The sequence below is a fragment of the Cladosporium halotolerans genome, assembly GCF_011745625.1.
Source record: "Cladosporium halotolerans strain TM138-S3 chromosome Unknown Sca17, whole genome shotgun sequence".
Lineage (NCBI taxonomy): Eukaryota > Fungi > Ascomycota > Dothideomycetes > Cladosporiales > Cladosporiaceae > Cladosporium > Cladosporium halotolerans.
Window position 1 is genome coordinate 534,870 of NW_027191468.1, and position 19,922 is coordinate 554,791.

Sequence of the window (19,922 nt, forward strand, 5' to 3'; positions counted from 1 at the left end):
GAGTTAAGAGCCGCGTGCCACAAACCTTCGCATCAGTGGTTGATTGAGCTCAGTGTGGCTGCTACAGCAAACCAAGGTACACAGAATGAGTGTCGGCTTACGAACATCAAGCGAAACCAATAGTGCCCTATTTCCTCATCCTACCCTGGCCTCCCGAATGCCGTCGACACCCCCGTCCCGTGTTCAGGCGTTCGAAGGCGTTCGTGGGCGGGTCTGGCTCAACGGTCAATAGTCATTGGTGGGGAAGTCGATTTCGTGGCTCTTAGCGCATTCGATTCTGAGCAGGTGTGGACTCTGAACCAACTTGTCGAAGGCATTCGAGCAATTGGTATACTCAAATCATGTGCGGTCGAGTCCGCGCTCAGTGAGAGTTTCACTGGCTCATAACGATGGTATAGAACCTACGGCGGGATAATGACAGAGTGCAGTAGCTCGAGCCGAGATGGGACGAGGCGCCGATCGCGGTGGAGACTACCCCGGCTTCTCGCTCTTCTGGAAGGGGGAGGATGAAACGAGACGAGGCTCAAGCCGTGGCGCCGGGTCCAGATGGCAGACGGCGAGGGAGCGGACGTGACAGCCAGGCCGGGCATAGGGCAGCGGGATGATCATGGGCGTGACGTGGAGGCCAGGCGCAATCCCGGCGCGGAGTACGCACCGCCAATGATGGAGGACAGGGTGGTGAGGGTGGTGAGGGTGGTGCATGTGGTGGCCGAGTGAATTTCCTTAATTGCTGCGGCGCCGCGAAACTCAGGGGGGCGACAAGCGACGCAGCCCCAGGCGCCGTCCCGATTGGCCGGCGGTGGGGAATGGCGCTCAGGGTCAGGCACTGGAGCATCTTCACGCCCGCAGTCCGCCCTTGGGACTCCCTACTGCGCTGCGGCTGCCGGGCCACTTCGCACTGCCTACGTGTGCGCTGCACCTCGTCGACTCCTCCCGCACGCCACTCCTCACCTCACTTCACCTCACCTCCCACGCGAGCCCGTGTCGCCCGTGGCAGTGCTGCTTGCTGCGCCGCCGTCCGTTCATTACCCCCCGCCCACCAGCCAAACACCTCCCACCGCACTTTGCGCCGCATACCGCGACTGGGCCATACCACCATCTCGCGACCCACCGTCTTGCCCGTCGCGCCACGCCCGAACCAACCACTCGACCACTGTATTCTCTTTCTCGGACCACGAACGGCAGCATATCGAACTCACGCATGTCCACCGGCCGCTCCACTCCACTCACTGCATCCGCAAATCCGCAACCATGGCCCGGCGACCCGCACACCTGGACTTATCCAAGTCGCATAACAACGCCGACTTGACACCTCCACGCTTTCCAAACTTCCATGTGGACCTACCTTCTCCGCGTTCTGGCGAGGCGCCGCCCGCCCTCTCGCCATTGGACGCCTTCGCCCAACACTCGCGCATGCTTGCTATGAAGTTCGACCAGGAAACCGAGGACGGAAAGCGACTCAGTCGCTTGCCGCATGCCGACGTCGCAAGGGAACTCGCGAATAGGCCAGGCTATTTCAGAAGCGTTAGCGGCAACTCTGATAGTGGCATGAGCGATCTTGGCGAGGTATCGGACGAGGACAGGCCCACCACCAGCGATCGCTATACGGTCAAAGAGGAGACCAAGAACAAGCACAAGAGTCAGTATCCGATGCTGGGCAACTTTGGCAGAGACAGCCAGAGACAGTCTGCAGCCTCACATTTCTACGACGTCCCAGAGCCTTCACCAATACGAGAGGAGCCCAGGGACTATTTCAACATCGGCGCTCCTAGGGCTTCTTCACCGGAGGCCGTGGAGGCAAATGCCGCGAACGTCGGAGCACCCTCACCTAACCTTCCACCGAGTTTGACAAGCAGTGTGGACTCGTATCGGTCTATGTCGCATCCGCGAACCCTCACCAATGGATCGACTCGCTCCCAGAAATCAGACCAAGGATTCCTGCTTCCCAAGTCGCCAGCCTTCACAAGCTCGCCAAGGAGCAAACAAAACGCCCGGCCAATGCGACAGGATAGCGGGGAAGACGAAGGTTCACAATCGGGACGCCAGCCGCGTTCACAGTCGAGACCAGCTTCCCCATTCACGAACGTACCTGCAACCAAGCGATCTCCTTCTGCAGCTTCAGAGCGTTCCTTGAATGGCTCTTACTCCCGCTTGCCGAAGCCTTCATTCAATTTCTCTCGGCCTTTGAGCAGCCACGGCAACCAACTAGCATTCGACGGCAGGAAATCGAGTGACGGTCGACCGTCGTTTGAAACCCGTCCGTCAACTGAGCGCCCCCACAGGCCTTCCGCTGCGTCAACCATGACCGTGGGAACAACAACAAGCACACCTCTGTCAAGGCAGGTGTCGCAAGATGATGAAGTCTGCAAGCCTGCTGCATCATCGCAAGCAAATGCTTCAACGCCGAAACCTGTCAAGCGCCAAGACAGTGATATGTCTAGCAATGGCGCTCCTCCCCAGACCGCTCAAGGTGAGGATCTTCCTCGTGGCAGAGAAATGTACCGTAGCTCCGCCGATCAACGTACATCTTGGATCCACAACCAATTCAAATGGGATAATTCGTCAGAGGATCTGAGGAAGACCGTTGGCCAAGCATCAAAGTATGATTCCACCGTAAAGCTCGTAAGCCGTGAGAACTCGCCTACGCCGTCGGAAAGGCTTCAAAAGATGGCGGAACTGCAGATCGAGGCAACAGAGCGTCTGGGAAGGAACGCTGGATTCTCATCGATGGCTCGCAGTCGAAGCGCTGATCCACGCGCCGGCTCGAGGGCAAATGCGAAGCACAACCCGACTCCCTCCGTGCAGACTGACAGCACCGACCGCACAATCCGACAGACTCCCTTGCATCAACGCGCGCCATCAGCGGAGTTAACGGCGGAAGAGCATCTCGAAATCGGCATTCAAGCGCACAGCTCTGGCTCCCTCACCAAGTCTACATACCACCTGCGGCTTGCAGCCAGGGAGGGCTTGCCAACCGCAATGCTCCTGTATGCGCTCGCTTGTAGGCACGGCTGGGGCATGCGTCCGAACCAGGAGGATGGCGTGGCCTGGCTGCGCAAGGCGATTGAGGGTTCTGGACTGCAGCCCTCGGACGTCGAGCAGACCCTCACCAATGCCTCCAGGATGGACAGCAAGGGTGACCCCGCGGCTGAAGCAGCAGAGCGCAGGAAAAGGAAGGCACAGTTCGCGCTGGCAGTCTACGAGCTTGGAATCAGCTACATGAATGGATGGGGCTGCCAGAAGGACAAGGCCCTTGCCCTGCAGTGTTACGAAGTTGCTGGTGGTTGGGGTGATTGCGATGCTCTGGCCGAGGCTGGGTACTGCTACACCCAAGGCCTCGGGTGCAAGAAGGACATGAAGAGAGCAGCAACTCTGTACAGGAAGGCAGCCGATTTGGGCATGTCGATGGCTGGAAACAGCTGGTGAGTTCCGCTTATAAGAACAATATCTTCGGGTCATCCTAACACTGACCGCTTTTAGGATCTACAAGCCCAAGTACATGGACGACCCGGCTGCCGAGAAAGGCAAAGATTCGAAACGCCCGGAGACCATATTCCTGGGCAAAGACCCCAATCAGAAAGACGCCAACAAGCCTGCTGGCCGGTCAAGAGCGCGCTCCATCTGGGGAAGGAAGAAGGAGAAATGATGCACATACATCATACGATCTGTTGCTTTTCATGCATTCTCTTTGGTTCTTGGTTCATATCCTTGCTTTTTCTTTTTCTCTGCCCTTTCTTTGCTTTTTTGGTTCCGTTTTCTCTTGCTCTTATGTCCATTTGCTTTGTTCCTTTTTTCTCTGTACCGTATGGCGCCCGGCGCTGCTTCTTCTTGTGCCACGACTCGTCACGGCCAAGTGAGGAGCCTAATTCTGCACCTTTCCTTTCAACATCTGTGGAATTTCTTTTCTTGTTGGGTGGATTCGCGATACAGCGATCAATGGTAATCGCTAATCGCTTCGGCCATGGATACACCGCTCGTCGGCGTGAGAGCAGGGTCGAGGTTTTCTTTCCTTTTCTTTTCGTCAAGTTTCCCTTGGATGGCAGATTTCGAAGCCACTGAAAGTCGGCGTACAAACCTACATACGCGCAGGATAAGGTAGCCAGCTAGAGAGAGCGAGCGATAATGTTCAAAAGTAAAAGCTGCACATATGCCGCTGCTGCAGAGATAATCACCCATGATTTTACGTGCTTTTCCTGAAGTTCAACCAAACCTCCCCTCCCTCTCTCGCCTGCTCGATATGGCCTTCAGGCGCGAGTCTCGTCACAAGCTTTCCACCACCGCGCCTCGGCGCCGCCCTTGTACCTCGTTTAGCCAGCTCACGCGAGCAACGATCTTCAACAGCTGTAGAACCTACTGCAGCGCGGGTAGAGCGTAGAGTAAACACAAATTGCGCCACGGCTTCGAGCTGTCTCCAAAGCTAGAGGTCATCGCCCGTGGGAGGAAGACATCCACGACGCCCTGTTTCCCATGCTGCGCAGAGATGCGTAACCCGCGAGAATCCGGATCCTTCGTCAGACAGATATCATCGATTGGTTTCGCGTGCTTTGCTGGCCTGGAGGACCCGCTGTTCAAGCATCATTTGAGGCCGGCACGGCGGAGCTTGGTTGCGGGCCTGAAGGGCGACGTCACGGGTGGGAGAGCGTTGCGGAAGGGGTGATAATGACTTTGCGACGTTTTTGAGGGTGCACACGTCGATTTGGGAGGCTTCACCGATACCTGCTCTGATTTTGGCGAATTTGGAATATCAGGCTCTCATTGAATGGTGTTTAGGGTAGACTTGAGCCCATTGACAATACGACGTATCAAGTCTGCACATGTTTCAAATTATCATCACTTCCGACGCAAAGGATGCCAACGACCCCGCAACAACATCACGGCTGGCTAGATGCAAGACAACGCCGCCGCCGCCACGTTCCAGAGCTCCAGCTTTTGCCGCGGGCGCCCGTTCACCGAGGGATTGCCCGCGTGCTACAACTACGTAAGGCTCTGCCGATCCGCAATGGCGCTATGTGCCTTGGAAGGCGATGGAGCAGATAATCGGGGTCCATTGCGTGGTTGGGCGGGAAGAAGAACTGGAATCCATGAGGTAGATATACCTTTGCTTCTGCTCCTCGCCGATACTCTTCGTCTCTACACAATTAGTTTGCTACATCACATCGATTATACCCAAGTCTAATAGTCACTCTTAAACCGTAATACTTGCCAAACCACTACCTACCTACACCTCGCCTGCCCACAATGTCCACAGAACCCACCACGAACACTTCGTCCGGTCTCACCGGCGACAACACCACAACCACCACTGGAAACAATGGCCAAGAGGGCATTGTACCTACAGTCCTCAGCTATGTCGGTCTAGGAGGCAACGGCAACACAACAAGTGAGCAAGCCCCCGCCACAGCAGACGACCGTGGCGCAGCAGTAGGCGTTGGCGCCAGTGCAGTCGCCGCATCCAGCGCTGCCGGCGCAGCAGTGCAGCAAGGCCATGGCCCTGCTGCGGCCGCTGCCGGGGCTGCTGTCGCTGCTGGTGCAGCCGGCGCCGCGGCCTATGGAGGTTCGAAGGCGGGTGCTAACGATGCTGCAGCTGAGGGCGCGCACTTGCACCCTCACGACGAGGATTCTGCCCGCTCAGTCGCTGCTCGTGCCACGGGCGGCGTGTCGTCTGGCTACGGCGACGGCTCTGGTCTGGAGGGCAACACTGGCGTCGGTGCCGACAAGGTCAGAGACACCACCGGCGTTGGCGCCGTGAACGATGGAAGCTATGCTAGCGGTGGCCGCTCGACCTCTGGCATCGGATCTGGGGTTGGCGTTGGCTCTGACGACGCTTACGCCAACAGCCGCTCGGCCTCTGGTGTCGGGTCCGGTGCTGGCGTGAACGACTCAATTGGCCGCGACAACCCTGGCATGCACTCTTCTGACGCCAGCACTCGCGACAGCAGCGCCGGGCTCGCTGGCACGACGGTCCAGGACGAGACGCGCAAGACCGAGCGCGCGGACGACGGCACGGCCACGGGCTCCGAGGCGCAGGAGAGCCAAGCGACGACGGAGTCGCGCAACAACAACCAGACGCAGGGCGGCGGCAGCCGCGGCAAGATGGAGAACAAGGACGCGATTCCCATCGCCGGCGGCGTCAAGCTGGGCGAGAAGCACTGGGGCGAGAGCGAAATCATCCCGGACAACCCCAAGCCCAGGTCTGACGAAGGCGTGTCTTCGTCCGAGGGCCAGCCTGACCGTTAGTATATATCTTTTTACCTTTGCTCGCATTGGTTCGCATGAGTTTGCATTGCATTCTTGCATGTGTGAATACGTAGTTTTGCCTGCCTCTTTGGTTTGGGACGAGAAATGAATCTTCCTTTTTGTTTTAGATTGTGTTCTACATACCATCACCTTACTAATCGGCTTGTGTAGAGTCGACGAGAGATAACACCTCTGCCAACACTGGCGGTGCTTCGGGCCCGCCCCGATCAGGCTCGGGCGAGAAGGAGGGGTTCATGGATAAGGTCAAGGATAAGCTGAACATCGGGAACAAAGACTAGGGTCGGGTTACTGGAGGCGCTGCTCCCTGCTTATGACTGCGGCGCTTGTTGAGCAAGAACCGTGACTGGCTCCACCATAAGTGCTTTTGATGTTTATGTTCTATGATTTTTGGTACCGCTCAGACGCGGATGATGCTCTCCTGGATCTTCGAATGTACAGATTTTTCCAGCGTGTTCGTACTTTCCTCCTTGCTCTTAACACTGTAGATTCTGAGCATCGAAAGGGACGCCGGCCTTCTTCCTTGGGCATCCCGCGCACTATCGGGAGCAAGCTCCATGCATATTTCTACTCGTCAAAGTCGAGCGCCACCTCAACTGCCACCTTGTGTCTGTTGATGAGGCAATTTCCCCGAAACGTAGGCCGAACAATGTGCTTTGCGGGGAATTTTACTCGGGGGCGCGCATTTGAGCTTGAGACCAGCACGCGCTCTGGCTGGAGCTTTTTTCTTTGGTTGTCAAAAAGCGCGTATTTAGGGTGTCGATGGCGACTGCAGCGTCGCGCGTCGAAGTCGGGGGAGGAGAGTAAGTTACTATTCGGTGGGGAGCGGTGCGGTTGTCAGGTTTCTACGCGTCAGTTTGATCGCATCTTAAGAGAGACGTGGAGCTGTCTTCTCTTGACCGTAACACGAAGGGGCGGCTATTCCGATTTAAGACGTGAAGAAATTTGAGTAGACGAGATGGATCATGCAAGTGTGTTAGGACGGAGGGTTTGTCGCATCACCTACGCTGAAATGCCTACGAATGACACGGCACATGCGGCAACGGCGAGGAGCTCGCTGATCACACGGCCGCGTTCCGTCTCATGGAGTATGCCCAGGTTGTACAATTCGTCTTCTCCACTCTGTCATAGAACCCGTGCATGCATTTCGTCTAATATGGCCGTGGAAGGGTGTGGCGGATATCGGCTCGCTTGGTGTCCTGCGTCGTACGTGGCGGGGACGGGTGGGGAAACGACGAGTCTTGTGATGACGATGCTGTAGGAAGCTGTCAAAAGCGCCGTGCTTGCTTCTCTGCAGATAGAGGCAGATGGCAGCTGCGCGCCATTGCTGGTTTCTCTTGATACAGCGGAGGAGGTGAGGTGAGGTCGACGACGGACGCTTGCCGAATGGGGAGGCTGTGGGTGGAGAGAAAAGCCGGGACGAGTCTTGCGGGCGCCCGTTTGCCATCGGCCGCCGCCGCCGCGCACCTGATCAGACATCAGCGACAGAACGCCGCCATCTGTGTGCAGGAGCATCAAGCGAGACGGCACCATTATCTTCGACGCTTGTGGCCACAGCCCTTCACGAAAGTCGAAGATTTGCCTCCGCCAAGCGCTCGGACCTCACCATCCAAACCGCCGCCGCGGCTTAGCCACATCGGCCGCATCGATCGCCCCATATCGCACCCCTCACTTCCCAAACCTCAATGGCGATAGCGGTATAGCTGGAATACATGGTGCTACTTGAAGGATTCCGAAAGTCTGGAAGGATATCAGAATGGCTGCGGTAGCCAGTATTACATCCGACGCCGCCTCAGCGGTCGAGACGGCAGCGATCGATGCCCGCCCGGCCAAACACTTGCGCATTGACGAAGACGAATCCAGTCTGTCGTCGACGGGCAGCGACCTTTTCGATCAAAATAAGCCCGCATCCAAAAGTCAACATGCGTCCTGGGAGGTTGATGCGGACGGCGAATGGAGGCGATATAGCTCCCTCGAATCCGCCACCAGCACCGCTATTTCTTCGATGTGCTCCTCAACCGTTGCAGAAGACTCTCAAAAGGAACAAATCATCGTTCCGTCGCCTTCGAGAAAGCGCATGTCGAACGGCACAGTCAAGCAGCCATCAATCCGTCTAAATTCGAGGGTCAGTGATCTAGCGTTGACACTCCCGAGCACGAAGAAGGAGCCCAATGCTCTGGAACAATCTCCCCATACAGCGCCACCAAAGCGCCGTGGGCGACCTCCCAAGGACAAGACAGTGGCTCCCAGTTATATCCCGAGGGTGCGTCGCGCGTCTATGATCTCGAAGCTGCAAGACGTTGTGAAGCCACGGTCGTCGATACCTTATACGCTTCCGGTCACCGTCTTCGCTAGTCAATGCATCGAAGCCGCTCATGCATCGCGCCTCGATCCTTACTCTCTGCACATCGGCGAGAACAACCTGCTTATGGACACGATCACCTCTTCTGAAGCAACAGTCTACCTCAATATCCGAAATGCTATTCTTCGCCTATGGGTTCGCAATCCCCGCTGTAGCATATCCGTGGAAGAGGCTGCTGGCTGCGCAAAAGAAGCACGATATTTTGGTCTTGCAGAAGTGGCATACAAGTGGTTGATCAGGAGTGGATACATCAACTTTGGCTGCGTGGATGTGCCCCGTGATCCTGGCGCTGCTATTCACGCAAAGAAACTCAACAAGCAGAAGGCAGTCGTTGTGGTCGGTGCCGGTGTCTCAGGCCTTACGACAGCTCGGCAGCTCGAAGGTCTCTTCGCACAAAATTCGGACTACTGGCTCGAAAAGGGCGAGAGACCGCCTAGGGTGGTCGTCATCGAAGGCCGCAAGAGGATCGGAGGACGTGTATACTCCAAGCCACTCAGAAGCCAAGTGAAAGACAGCCTACCCAACGATCTACGGAACACAGCAGAAATGGGCGCCATGATCGTCACCGGCTTCGATCACGGCAACCCACTCGACACAATAATACGCGGTCAACTGGGACTGCGTTATCACATGATGACCGATGCTTTGACCATTTATGACACGAACGGGAAGGCGGTGAAAGAGCGCAGGGACATGTTAAACACAGATTTATACACGGATATTACAGATCGAGTGGGCGATTTCAGGGCTGTGGCGCACCGTCAGGAGACCTTGAAAGGTGACGAAGAGCTCATCAACCGCTGCCGAGATCCCCTTCCCAAAGGAACCGATGCTTTCCAACTGGAGCCGATGCCCTCAGTAATCGAAGCGAAACGCAAAGCTATCATGAAGAGAGGGAGAAGAAGGAACGCGCCTCCTGGGACGGAGAAGTTGACCGGCAGAAGTCAGGTCGCCGAAAACAGCAGTGGGACCGTAAGAGCAGCTCGCGCGGCAAACGACATGGGCTGGAAAGTCCGCGATGGCGTCTCAAAGAACCACACGCTCTCGCTCCGGTCGACGGCGGAAGCCTCCAAGTACCCGACGTTAGGTGCGGTCATGGACGAGGCAATCTCACAGTACCAGGGCTTGCTCGACATGACTGCTCAGGACATGCGCCTCCTCAACTGGCACCATGCAAATCTCGAATACGCAAACGCTGCACCCGTGCCTTGGCTCAGTCTCAGCGGACACGATCAAGACACCGGAAACGAGTTTGAGGGTGCGCACTCGGAGATTGTTGGTGGTTACACTCAGCTGCCTCGAGGTCTGATGAACTTGCCGACCAAGCTCGACGTACGGTTTGGCCGAGTAGTAGAGAGCATTCACTACGATGCAAGTGAAGATGCCGACAGTGATCTGGTGACCAAGATCGTCTGCACGGATGGCGAAGTCATTGAGGCGGATGAAGTAGTGCTTACTACGCCGCTTGGCGTGCTCAAGTCCGATGCGATCGATTTTGATCCTCCTTTGCCGGGTTGGAAGCAAGGAGCAATCGAGCGGATGGGCTTCGGACTGCTCAACAAGGTAAGTAGCAGGGATTTATGCTGCGCTCATTTTGATCTTGCTGACTTGCAACCAGGTCATCCTCCTCTACGACGAACCGTTCTGGGACGACAGCCGTGACATGTTTGGTTTGCTGAACGAAGCGGAACGCGCCAACAGCCTCAACCCAAAGCACTACGAGCAGGGCAGAGGACGATTTTACCTGATCTGGAACGCCACCAAGACTAGCGGCAGACCAATGCTCATTGCACTCATGGCAGGGTTTGCAGCATATCAGGCGGAAACGACGGATACCAATACGCTTATGAATGAGGTCACGGAAAGACTTCGGCGGGTCTTCTCCCCCAGCGTTCCTACACCTCGAGAGGTGATTGTCACACGATGGAAGCAAGATCAGTTCACAAAAGGAACATACTCATACGTGGGTCCTCGCACGAGACCGCAGGACTATGACACCATGGCCAGATCGGTCGGCAATCTGCACTTTGCGGGTGAGGCCACCTGTGGCACACATCCGGCTACGGTGCACGGTGCTTTCCTCTCTGGACTTCGCGTGGCAGCAGATGTCATGGATGCGATGGCCGGTCCGATCAATCTGCCGACGCCTCTCGTGGGCTCAGCAGCTGTCACCAAACGCGAGAGCACATCGACGTATGCTACGCCTCTCGCTCCTGCCGTGTCGCGTCACACACCGATGGTCTCCACCTCACGAACAGCAAGCTTGTCAACCGCACCCACGGAGCCAGCAATCAAACAAGACCCCGACACCATTACCGTTGCCAACCCCTCAACCGTGCCCCGCAACTCCGTTTGCTCCACGGACCCCTCTTTCTGGGCCAGCACGGCCACCACCTCCGCTTCCAGCAGCCTCGACTACGAAGCCGCCCTCGTCGGCTCCCTGCTGTCGCAGATCGGCGAGCGCCCGCCCAAACCGCTCCGCGCCGGCGTCAACCCTTTCCTCCTCTTCACCAAGGCCAAATGGGACGAGTGCCGCGAGCACTGCGCGCAAGACCCCGCCCTCGCCAACGCTCGCAACGCCATCCGCTCGACGCTCGGACTCTGGTGGAAGGCGCTGCCGGAGGCGGACAAGCAGCCTTACTTGCTGCAGAGCCAGCAGGCGCAGGAGGCGGCGGACGAGGCGCGGAAGGAGTGGGAGGCGAGTGTTGCGAAGTGGGATGCCGAGGCGAAGAGGATCAGGGAGGAGTTTGTCAGGGAGAACCCGCCGCCTGCTGATGTTGGTGCTGGCGCTGGGGGTTTGGGTGGGTTTGGAGGCGAGGGTGGGAGGAGGAAGACTAATGTCAGTAGTTCTATTGCGCTGGATTTGCCGATGTGATGGGGCGGAAGAGAGGGATGAGGGGGTGTCTTGCTTTGCTTTGCTTTTGCTTGCTCTGTCTGGGGTTTCTGGGTTTGCTTCATTTATGGTGTCAATTCTTATTGCTGTCGAGACGATTTGGAGGGGTTTCTGGAAGGATGGCAGATCTGGTGGCTCGCTTTTGCTATTTGATACCTCAGTCGGCGCAGATTAGCTGTTGTGGCTGCTGGGCGATTCCATCACACCGGATACATGTTGGCACTTTTAGGCACTGCTTTCCGAATGCAGGAATGTGAGTTTTGGCTTTTAAGCTTCCTATCGTCCTTGTCCGCTCCAGATATGGTAGGCTGAGAGCGCTTGCTTCTCGGCAAGCGAGCTTGACTCCGCGGACGAATCCTTGCAACTATCACTGAAAACTCACATCCTCAGCGACGAACTCAGACATCACAGCGGACCGAGAGCAGAGGAACAGCAGCAATCCCTCGCCGGTCTAAAGCTCACAATCGGCTCTTACCGCCGAACATTACCGGATGCCCTAAGGTATCACCGAAGGCCACTTCTCCGATGCCGACTGAGATGCACGGCGGTATGTCGATGCATGCACGCAAAGCCAAGTACCTTACCCACGCAATCTTAGCCACATTTTCACACGATATCTACAGCCTCCTACTCGCCCGACTCGCGCGCAGCTCCCCGGAGCCCGGCTAGCTGCTTTCTCCACCAACGACGGTATTAATCAGCGGGTCATCGACTACTGCTGAAGCCCTCGCGCAGTGGCTGCCTCCAAGCGCCGAACTCTTGTCATCCTTCCTGCTTGGCTGATGACGGCGTGCGTGTGTATGTGTGCGCGAATGCAACGCTGGGGTCGCATGCTGTGGCTGGGGTCACTCGCTCGCATCGCGCGGTACGGCGCATGGGAGGCATGCAGGGCGTCGGGCGGCGAGCTGCTCGAGTCAGTGCGAGTTGGCGATGGCGTCAGGGGATGCGGTGGGGAAGCGATGGGTGCCACGGGTGCTGGACGCAGGTGCATGGAGACCGATGGGAGCTCTGTGGGAAGCGCGGCGGTGGGAAGGTGTTATTTCGCTATCGATACGAGATATACACGGGTACACAGCCTCGAATCCCTCCGAGAGCGCCAGAGGGATGATGTCAGCGGATATGGAGCAGAGCGGAGGCGAGGTGGAGATGCCAGTCGCTCTCTTCCGGGCGGGTGGTGATGGCTCTGCAGCAGCTGGCTGTGCGGGCACGGCTTCTCGTGCATGTTCTGCTTCTCGTGCATGTTCTGCGGTGGGGTGGGCAGACTTCTAGAAGAGCGTGGACGGCGACGGCGGGCGCGGGTGGCCTCAGATCGTCGAAACTCGCCGTTTCCGCAGGTCTCGTGCGTGCTGGGGCGCTGGGCCTGCTGGCACTGGCACGCCGGGTGGGCGCCTGGGGCACCTCGGGCACGTGGCGCTCGCTCATATACCCGGCGCGAGCGCGCCCGAATCTCCGTCCGTGGGCGATCGGCGGCTGTCAGCGAGCAGAAGAGTTCGCCCGGCTCGCCCTCCCACGCGAGCCACGCGCCTGTTCCGTAGTGCCTGAGTGCCTGTCTGCCTGCGTGCCTTGGTGCCTTGGTGCCTCGTGGTGAGCGAGGGAAAGAGCGTGGTTGTGTAAGTGAATGGAATATCTATTGAGGATTCATACCGACACTCATGTTCATCGACCACCACCAAAAATCACACCAGCGACAGACAACAGCATCTAGACATCCTTCTCCGCCTCCCGTCCAGCGCCACCGTCTCCGCCTTCCAACGCCGCCGTGGCCTGGCGCGCTCGCCGACGGGCCAACTGCGCGCCAGTGCCCCTCTCCACGGACCCCTTCTGCGCCTAGCGAGCCCAGAGTCCCGCCCTCTCCACACCCGGCCGCCGCGAGCTGCGGCGCATCCCATCCCGCTGCCCTCGCTGTGCGCCCGCCTAATACCCATCCCATCCACCTGCCAGTGCTGCCCTTCCCTGCCCGCCTTTGCTGAATCCCACCGCCGCACTCGCCTTCGTCGCGCCGCCGCGCCTAGAACCACGCTCGCTCGCTCGCTCGCCCACCCCGTCGCCTGCAGTGCCTGCGTCTTGGCCGACAGCGCTGCTCGCCTTGCCTTCTCTTCACCCTCACATCTCCTCGGCGATCTGAACTCTAACTGCTGCCCTCCGCAAAAAGGCGCCCCGCCGCGTCCAGAACCACCGCTCTCTTTCTGGCCCACATCACTGCCTCTGCGGCTTCGTATACCGTCTTCGACCAGCAAGAGAGGAACACCGGCACTGGAGCGGGAGCAAAGCTTGTCACGAGCGCGCGCGAGGCGCATTGGAGGCCCGGACGAGCTAAGAGGAGGATCTCATAATTATGTCGTTCTTTGGGAAGTTCAAGCCTAGTTCCGTGAGTCTCCTCCTGCCCGCCATCTCGTCGAGTGCATTTCCGAGAGCACGAGCCTCTGCAATGCGACAATTCGTCCTCGAACACGCCTGTCGCCTGGACTAACACCTGCTCGCGCGCCCACAGACACCTAGCAACCCCAATGTATCACCACCAGCAAAGAAGGACCCGAATGCGCCCCAGCCGACGCCTTTGGAAAAGCTCTTGGCGCCAGACTCACTTGAGCCGGTTCGCGCGGATGGAAGCGACAAATACTTCGGTTTCGAGAACGTACGTGATCCTCAAAGCTTCAATTCAATTGACTTCAGCTGACCTTTTTTCAACAGTACGGTTCAACATGGTTCGTGGATATTGCTTCTCGCGCCACAACTCAACACTCCCACTGACTCCATCCGCAGCTATTGTAATTCGATCGTCACGGCACTCTACTACTCAGAAGCCTTCCGCGATCACGTAATCAACTTTCCCTCAAAAGCCTTCCTTGACAGCATCAGCGATGAGCTCGAGAAGTCAGCCGCCAATGGCGGTCTTACAGGTCACAAGAACACAAGCACAACACCATACCCCAACCCCATGTCGCCTGCGAGGAAGGTGGCACAGCCCACGTCGCCGGGCCCAAATACACCAGTAAAACCCGAAGAAAGCAAAGACTCGCCGGAGTACAAGAAGAGAATGGCCATACAGAACGGGCCTGTGTTGGACATGACATACGATAACTCGAAGAAGTACGGCATGGACGAGTCGCTGTTCACATCCTTGAAGGATATCTTCGAGGCGGTGATTGAGCAAAAGTCGCGGATAGGCGTGGTCAGCCCGCACAAGTTCCTGGAGATCTTGCGAAGGGAGAACGAAATGTTCCGGACTGCGATGCACCAAGACGCCCACGAATTCTTGAACTTGCTCCTCAACCAGGTCGTTGACAACGTCGAGATGTTCTCCAGTCAGCACGCTGCGATTGTATTGCAAGCACAAGCGAATGGAGGAGCACCGGAGAAGGCCTTGTCCAAGACCACGACGAACGGCGTCAACGGAGTACACACCCCATCCAACGGACTTGACACGCGATGGGTGCATGATTTGTTCGAGGGTACACTCACTTCGGAAACGAGATGCTTGACATGCGAGAACACCTCGCAGCGAGACGAAGCTTTCCTGGATCTCTCAGTCGACCTTAGCGCGCATACTTCGGTTACGTCTTGTTTGAGGAAGTTTTCAGAAGAGGAAATGCTTTGCGAGCGCAACAAATTCCACTGCGACAACTGCGGTGGTCTACAGGAAGCAGAGAAGCGCATGAAGATCAAGCGTTTGCCTCGCATTTTGGCTTTGCATTTGAAGCGGTTCAAGTACACGGAGGACCTACAGCGCTTACAGAAGCTGTTCCACCGGGTCGTGTACCCTTTTTACCTGCGCTTGTTCAACACCACCGAGGACGCCGACGACTCGGATCGATTATACGAGCTCTACGCTGTCGTCGTCCACATCGGAGGCGGCCCATACCACGGCCACTACGTCAGCATCATCAAGACGCAAGACCGTGGCTGGTTGCTCTTCGACGACGAGCTGGTCGAGCCCGTCGACAAAAACTACGTCTTGAACTTCTTCGGCGGCGAACCCCAGCCCGGCGTCCAGGACGCCAAGCAGCTCGCCTGCGCCTACGTCTTGTTCTACCAGGAAACCACCATGGAGGCCATGCTCAAAGAGCAAGAAGCAGAAGGCAACCAGCAGAACAAACCGCGCACCTCAGACGCCGGCACCACCCCAATGGATCCTTCAACCTTCTCCCCACCGAACCTCTCCCACCTCCACCACACCCAGACCGTCACCGACCCGCCCCACGAACTCCTCGACCACATGAAACCCCTCGCCCACGCCGCCACCGCCCCCGTCGCCCCGGACCACCACCACGCCCACTCCCAAAGCGCCCCGGCCATGCCCTCCGTCGCCAACCTCAACGTCCCCAAGTCCAAAAAGGAACTCAAGGCCGAAGAGAAAGAACGCAAGGCCGCGCAGAAGGCCGAAGAGAAGGCCCTCGCCGCCCAGCGGAAAGAGTCCGCCAACAAGCGCATGGAGGCTTGGCGCAAGCAGGAGGCGGAGATGGCCCAGATCATGGAGCTTTCCAAACAGAGCGCCGCCGAGGAGGCGCGGAAGCGAGGCGAGGAGCCCGCTGCTGAGAAGAGCGGCGGCGGCGGTTTGTCGCGCTTCGCGAGGCACGGCAGCATGAGTCTCAAGGGGAAGCCGAAGATTTTCGGCGGCGGCAAGGATAGGGACAGCAGTGCTGGTTTGCCTGCTGTGCCGCAGGGCGCGGCGCCGGCGGACACGGCGCCGGCGGAGACGCCGATGAGTCCCGGCGGCGCTGGTGGGGAGGAGAAGGCGAAGAAGAACAGGTTCAGTTTGGGGAGGAAGAAGAGCACGAGTTTGATGTGAGCTGCTGCGGCTCGGTTGGTGCAGGGGAAGGGGGAGGATCTCACGTTCTTCGACTTTTATTCACTTCTTTTGGCGTTGTATTACCCCCCAAAGTGTTCTTGTCTTCTGCAAAAAGTGTAGGTATGCATTGTGGAAAGCTGAGCTGGTGGGTGGATTCCAGGTTCCTCCAAAAGGCACGAGCATTTGGCACTTTGGCATGGACAGGCACGAAATCGAGCGATTGTTGGTTCAGTTTCGCAATATCTTTTTCAGTTGGAGCATGAACGGCGCTTTGGCTTTGCTTCTACCTACTTCTGGGATGTTGGGTCGCGCTTCGATTCGCACGATGGTGCTATGGCTGGCTTTGGTGGCCTTGGTTTGGCCTGCTTGTAAATAGCTTCGGAGCGAGTATTGAGATATCTGCCTTGCTGACTTTTGATCGTGGCACTCGTCGCTATTACTAGGTAAGTTACGATATTGCCTTTCAGGCTTGGGGGCAGATGTGTTGGGGTGAATAGTTTCAGTGGGAACTATCAATCCATGAACATCGGTCGATTAGCTCAGTTGGTTTAGAGCGTGGTGCTAATAACGCCAAGGTCGCGAGTTCGACCCTCGTATTGACCATTGATTTCTTTTGCCGATGTTGAACGTGATTGCAATTTTTTGCGTTTTGGCCGAGGAGCTATCTGAGATGAGCATATACAGCACAAACCGACAGACCGTCATAACATGGTAAAAGTTGCACCGAACCGGTTTGTGGACGACTTCGTCTCGAGGTAAAACTTTAGTGAAGGCTTGCCAACGTCTCTCTGTGCATCTCCGGTCTTGAATAATCGCGAGATGTTGTGCTACCACCGCCCTCGGACCCTTGTGCCATTAAATTGTTCGAAGAGAGGCACAGGCTGCACGCGTCTTGGTTGAACTCCACCTCGGCCTGCTCTGCCGATGACCTGCCATTTTGGGTACAGCGGTATCCGCTTCACTGCGGTGCGCCGGCGGAGATCGACGTAACTTGATCTCTTATCTGTTTCCGTGACCACGCTACCTGCCATCGGCCAGCGTAGCGTCGCAGTACTACTGTAACCTGGAAGCCTGTCGAAGCAGAGCTAAGCCTTGACAAGCATCTCGTTGTGCTGCAGGATCCACTTCGTCGGCGATGATTGGACTCGCCAACCGTATAAACAAGCTCCAACCAGGTGGATGCAAGGGACGCCGGCCGCCGTTCAAACACTCTATCTTATCCTGCCAGGACCGAGGCTACCTATGGCCGGTCGATAGTCATGCCAATGTGGTAAGCGATGGCCAATGCAGGTGCTACCATCTTCCGTTTTATGCTTCTTCGTAGAACCCTGCACGACATTTCTACCTTCTGCAGGTGACCCATTCTTCCTGAACATCTTTCCAACCGTTGCTGGGCCCGCCATAACTATAACAGACCTAGGTAGAGCGACACCATGCGTCTCAGCATCCTCGCATTCACGAGCACCGTGTGTGCCTTCTCTCGCAACCCTGCCCATGTGAACAAACGCCATCTTCTCGAGCGTGCACGCCCTGCGACACACCTCGACACCCGCAGCCCTCCTCCTGCCTACGGTGGCAAGAACACCAGCACGATCATCCCACAGAACGCCAACACCACCAAGTTCGCCGTGGACGGGTCTGCCATCCCCGACGTTAGCTTCGACATTGGTGAGAGCTATGCTGGTCTGCTTCCCATCTCCGACAAAGCCAACGCCTCCGAGCTCTACTTCTGGTTCGTCCCGTCTCCGAATGAGCTTGCTGGAGATGAAATCTTGATCTGGCTCAACGGCGGTCCTGGCTGCTCCAGTCTGGAGGGCTTCCTGCAGGAGAACGGCCCGTTCCTTTGGCAGTATGGCACGTACTTGCCCGTCAAGAACAACTGGGCGTGGTCTAACTTGACCAATGTCGTCTGGGTGGAACAGCCTGCTGGCACTGGTTTCAGCAGCGTCGGTGCCGATGGCGCCCCCAAGGACGAGATTGAGACTGCCGCGCAGTTCCTTGGTTTCTTTAAGAACTTCGTGGACACATTTGCACTGTAAGTCGCGACAGCAAGCAGACAGTGGGGGTTTTGTACTGACTTTCCAGCCACGGCCGCAAGGTCTACATCGCGGGCGAGTCCTATGCTGGGTATTACGTCCCTTACATCGCCGACGCCATGCACAACGCCTCCGACACCACCTACTACAACGTGGACTCGATCATGATCTACGACCCGTCCGTCTCGTACGACGTGATCACGAACGATATCCCGTCCGTGCCTTTCATCGATTACTGGAGCGGTCTCTTCAGCTTCAACGAGACTTTTGTCGACCACCTGCACGAGAAGTGGCAGTCTTGCGGTTACGCGGATTTCTACGAGCAGGCGCTCACTTTCCCGCCTGAGGGCCCGCTTCCTACTCCGCCGAACGTGCACGGCAACGATACTAGCTGCTCACTCTGGGTAGGTCTATTCGCTTTCGCTATCTGATGGATCGACTGGGGAGAAGTGATAGTATATCATACATCTGTTCTGAGCTAATCACCATCTTCTCACAGAACGAAATCTACGAAGCCGCGATCCTTGTCAACCCCTGCTGGGATGTCTACCAAGTCGCGACCACCTGCCCGCTCCTCTGGGACGTACTCGGCTTCCCCGGCAGCATCGGCTACCTCCCGGAGGGCGCCAGCATCTACTTTAACCGCACCGAGGTCCAGCGCGCCATCAACGCTCCGCTGCAGGAGTGGGAAGAGTGCAGCAATGGTGTCCTCGACAACGATGACTCGCCGCCTTCCGGTCTAAGTGTCCTGCCCCGCGTCATCGAAAAGAACAACCGCACCGTCATCGGCCACGGCATGCTTGATTTCATCCTGCTTGCCAACGGCACTCTCATGACCATCCAGAACATGACCTGGAACGGCGCGCAGGGCTTCTCCGAGTATCCCGGCGACGACTTCTTTGTTCCCTACCACGAGGAGCTCAACCTTGGTACGCTCGGCGGTGCTGGCAACTTCGGCAAGTACCGCACCGAGCGCGGATTGACTTACGTCGAGATTGATCTTTCAGGGTAAGTTACATCATTCCCATCCTCTTCAACGCTCCCGTTTGCTGACTTTGCACAGACACATGGTTCCTCAGTACGCCCCGACCGCGGCTTATAGGCAGCTGGAGTTCTTGCTCGGCAGGATCGAGAGTCTGGGAGAGCGTTCGGATTTCACGACCCAGAAAGGCGACTTTGGCAACACGATTGGTGCTGGCAAGGGGAATGCCACGATGCGCTGGTAGATTGTCCTGACAGCTCATGCTGTGGCTGTTCGGTTCGAAAGAGAATCGGGGATGTCGAAGATCTAGATGTATGAACATGTGTATTGCCTTCCAAGACTTAATCGAAGGCTTGTGGTGTGCAGCTTGTGACTCTCCGAGTAACAGCTGTTCCTCGATCATGTAAACGCGATGGTAGTAGGTTGTCTTGCTTATGCAACCTCGAGATACTTAACAAACAACGTCGTACACGGCAATCCCCTCCTTAACCCAAGGGCTCGAGTGTCATCACCCTGAACGTTGATCTGGAACAGCCACAGACTCTCCAATGATGGAGGATAGCGGAATTCTGTCGAAGGATCATCTTGGTTGCCATTGATTTGAA

General features: G+C 57.1%; 5 protein-coding genes across 5 annotated transcripts; all 5 read left to right on the plus strand.

The window, feature by feature from the left end:
* The first annotated feature begins 803 nt into the window (after window positions 1–803).
* On the plus strand, window positions 804–4,168 carry WHR41_05134 (uncharacterized protein). The gene is made up of 2 exons (XM_069373739.1): window positions 804–3,422; window positions 3,481–4,168. The coding sequence occupies exons 1-2, from the start codon at window positions 1,252–1,254 to the stop codon at window positions 3,644–3,646; spliced, it is 2,337 nt and encodes a 778-aa protein (XP_069228994.1). The 5' UTR covers window positions 804–1,251; the 3' UTR covers window positions 3,647–4,168.
* Window positions 4,169–5,238: 1,070 nt separating this feature from the next.
* WHR41_05135 (uncharacterized protein) lies at window positions 5,239–6,710 on the plus strand (the record flags this gene model as incomplete). The annotated part of the gene is made up of 2 exons (XM_069373740.1): window positions 5,239–6,232; window positions 6,409–6,710. 2 exons carry the CDS (start codon window positions 5,239–5,241, stop codon window positions 6,534–6,536), a joined length of 1,122 nt encoding a protein of 373 aa, XP_069228982.1. The 3' UTR covers window positions 6,537–6,710.
* A 1,018-nt stretch (window positions 6,711–7,728) lies between these two features.
* On the plus strand, window positions 7,729–11,782 carry WHR41_05136 (uncharacterized protein). Its single transcript, XM_069373741.1, has 2 exons — window positions 7,729–10,180; window positions 10,236–11,782. The coding sequence occupies exons 1-2, from the start codon at window positions 8,012–8,014 to the stop codon at window positions 11,490–11,492; spliced, it is 3,426 nt and encodes a 1,141-aa protein (XP_069229041.1). The 5' UTR covers window positions 7,729–8,011; the 3' UTR covers window positions 11,493–11,782.
* A 1,787-nt stretch (window positions 11,783–13,569) lies between these two features.
* WHR41_05137 (uncharacterized protein) lies at window positions 13,570–16,299 on the plus strand (the record flags this gene model as incomplete). Its single annotated transcript, XM_069373742.1, has 4 exons — window positions 13,570–13,878; window positions 14,002–14,145; window positions 14,202–14,215; window positions 14,274–16,299. Exons 1-4 carry the CDS (start codon window positions 13,846–13,848, stop codon window positions 16,297–16,299), a joined length of 2,217 nt encoding a protein of 738 aa, XP_069229040.1. The 5' UTR covers window positions 13,570–13,845.
* A 1,204-nt stretch (window positions 16,300–17,503) lies between these two features.
* Window positions 17,504–19,682, plus strand: WHR41_05138 (uncharacterized protein). Its single transcript, XM_069373743.1, has 4 exons — window positions 17,504–18,334; window positions 18,385–18,739; window positions 18,835–19,343; window positions 19,399–19,682. The coding sequence occupies exons 1-4, from the start codon at window positions 17,733–17,735 to the stop codon at window positions 19,559–19,561; spliced, it is 1,629 nt and encodes a 542-aa protein (XP_069228979.1). The 5' UTR covers window positions 17,504–17,732; the 3' UTR covers window positions 19,562–19,682.
* The last annotated feature ends 240 nt before the right edge of the window (window positions 19,683–19,922 follow it).

Bases quoted from the DNA above. Each gene is read 5' to 3' on its own strand.
- WHR41_05134 (XM_069373739.1), top strand. From the start codon at position 1,252: ATGGCCCGGCGACCCGCACACCTGGACTTATCCAAGTCGCATAACAAC. The intron at 3,423-3,480 runs GTGAGTTCCGCT...GACCGCTTTTAG, and splicing joins TCGATGGCTGGAAACAGCTG to GATCTACAAGCCCAAGTACA.
- WHR41_05138 (XM_069373743.1), top strand. From the start codon at position 17,733: ATGCGTCTCAGCATCCTCGCATTCACGAGCACCGTGTGTGCCTTCTCT. The intron at 18,335-18,384 runs GTAAGTCGCGAC...CTGACTTTCCAG, and splicing joins TTCGTGGACACATTTGCACT to CCACGGCCGCAAGGTCTACA. The intron at 18,740-18,834 runs GTAGGTCTATTC...ATCTTCTCACAG, and splicing joins ATACTAGCTGCTCACTCTGG to AACGAAATCTACGAAGCCGC.
- WHR41_05136 (XM_069373741.1), top strand. From the start codon at position 8,012: ATGGCTGCGGTAGCCAGTATTACATCCGACGCCGCCTCAGCGGTCGAG. The intron at 10,181-10,235 runs GTAAGTAGCAGG...ACTTGCAACCAG, and splicing joins GCTTCGGACTGCTCAACAAG to GTCATCCTCCTCTACGACGA.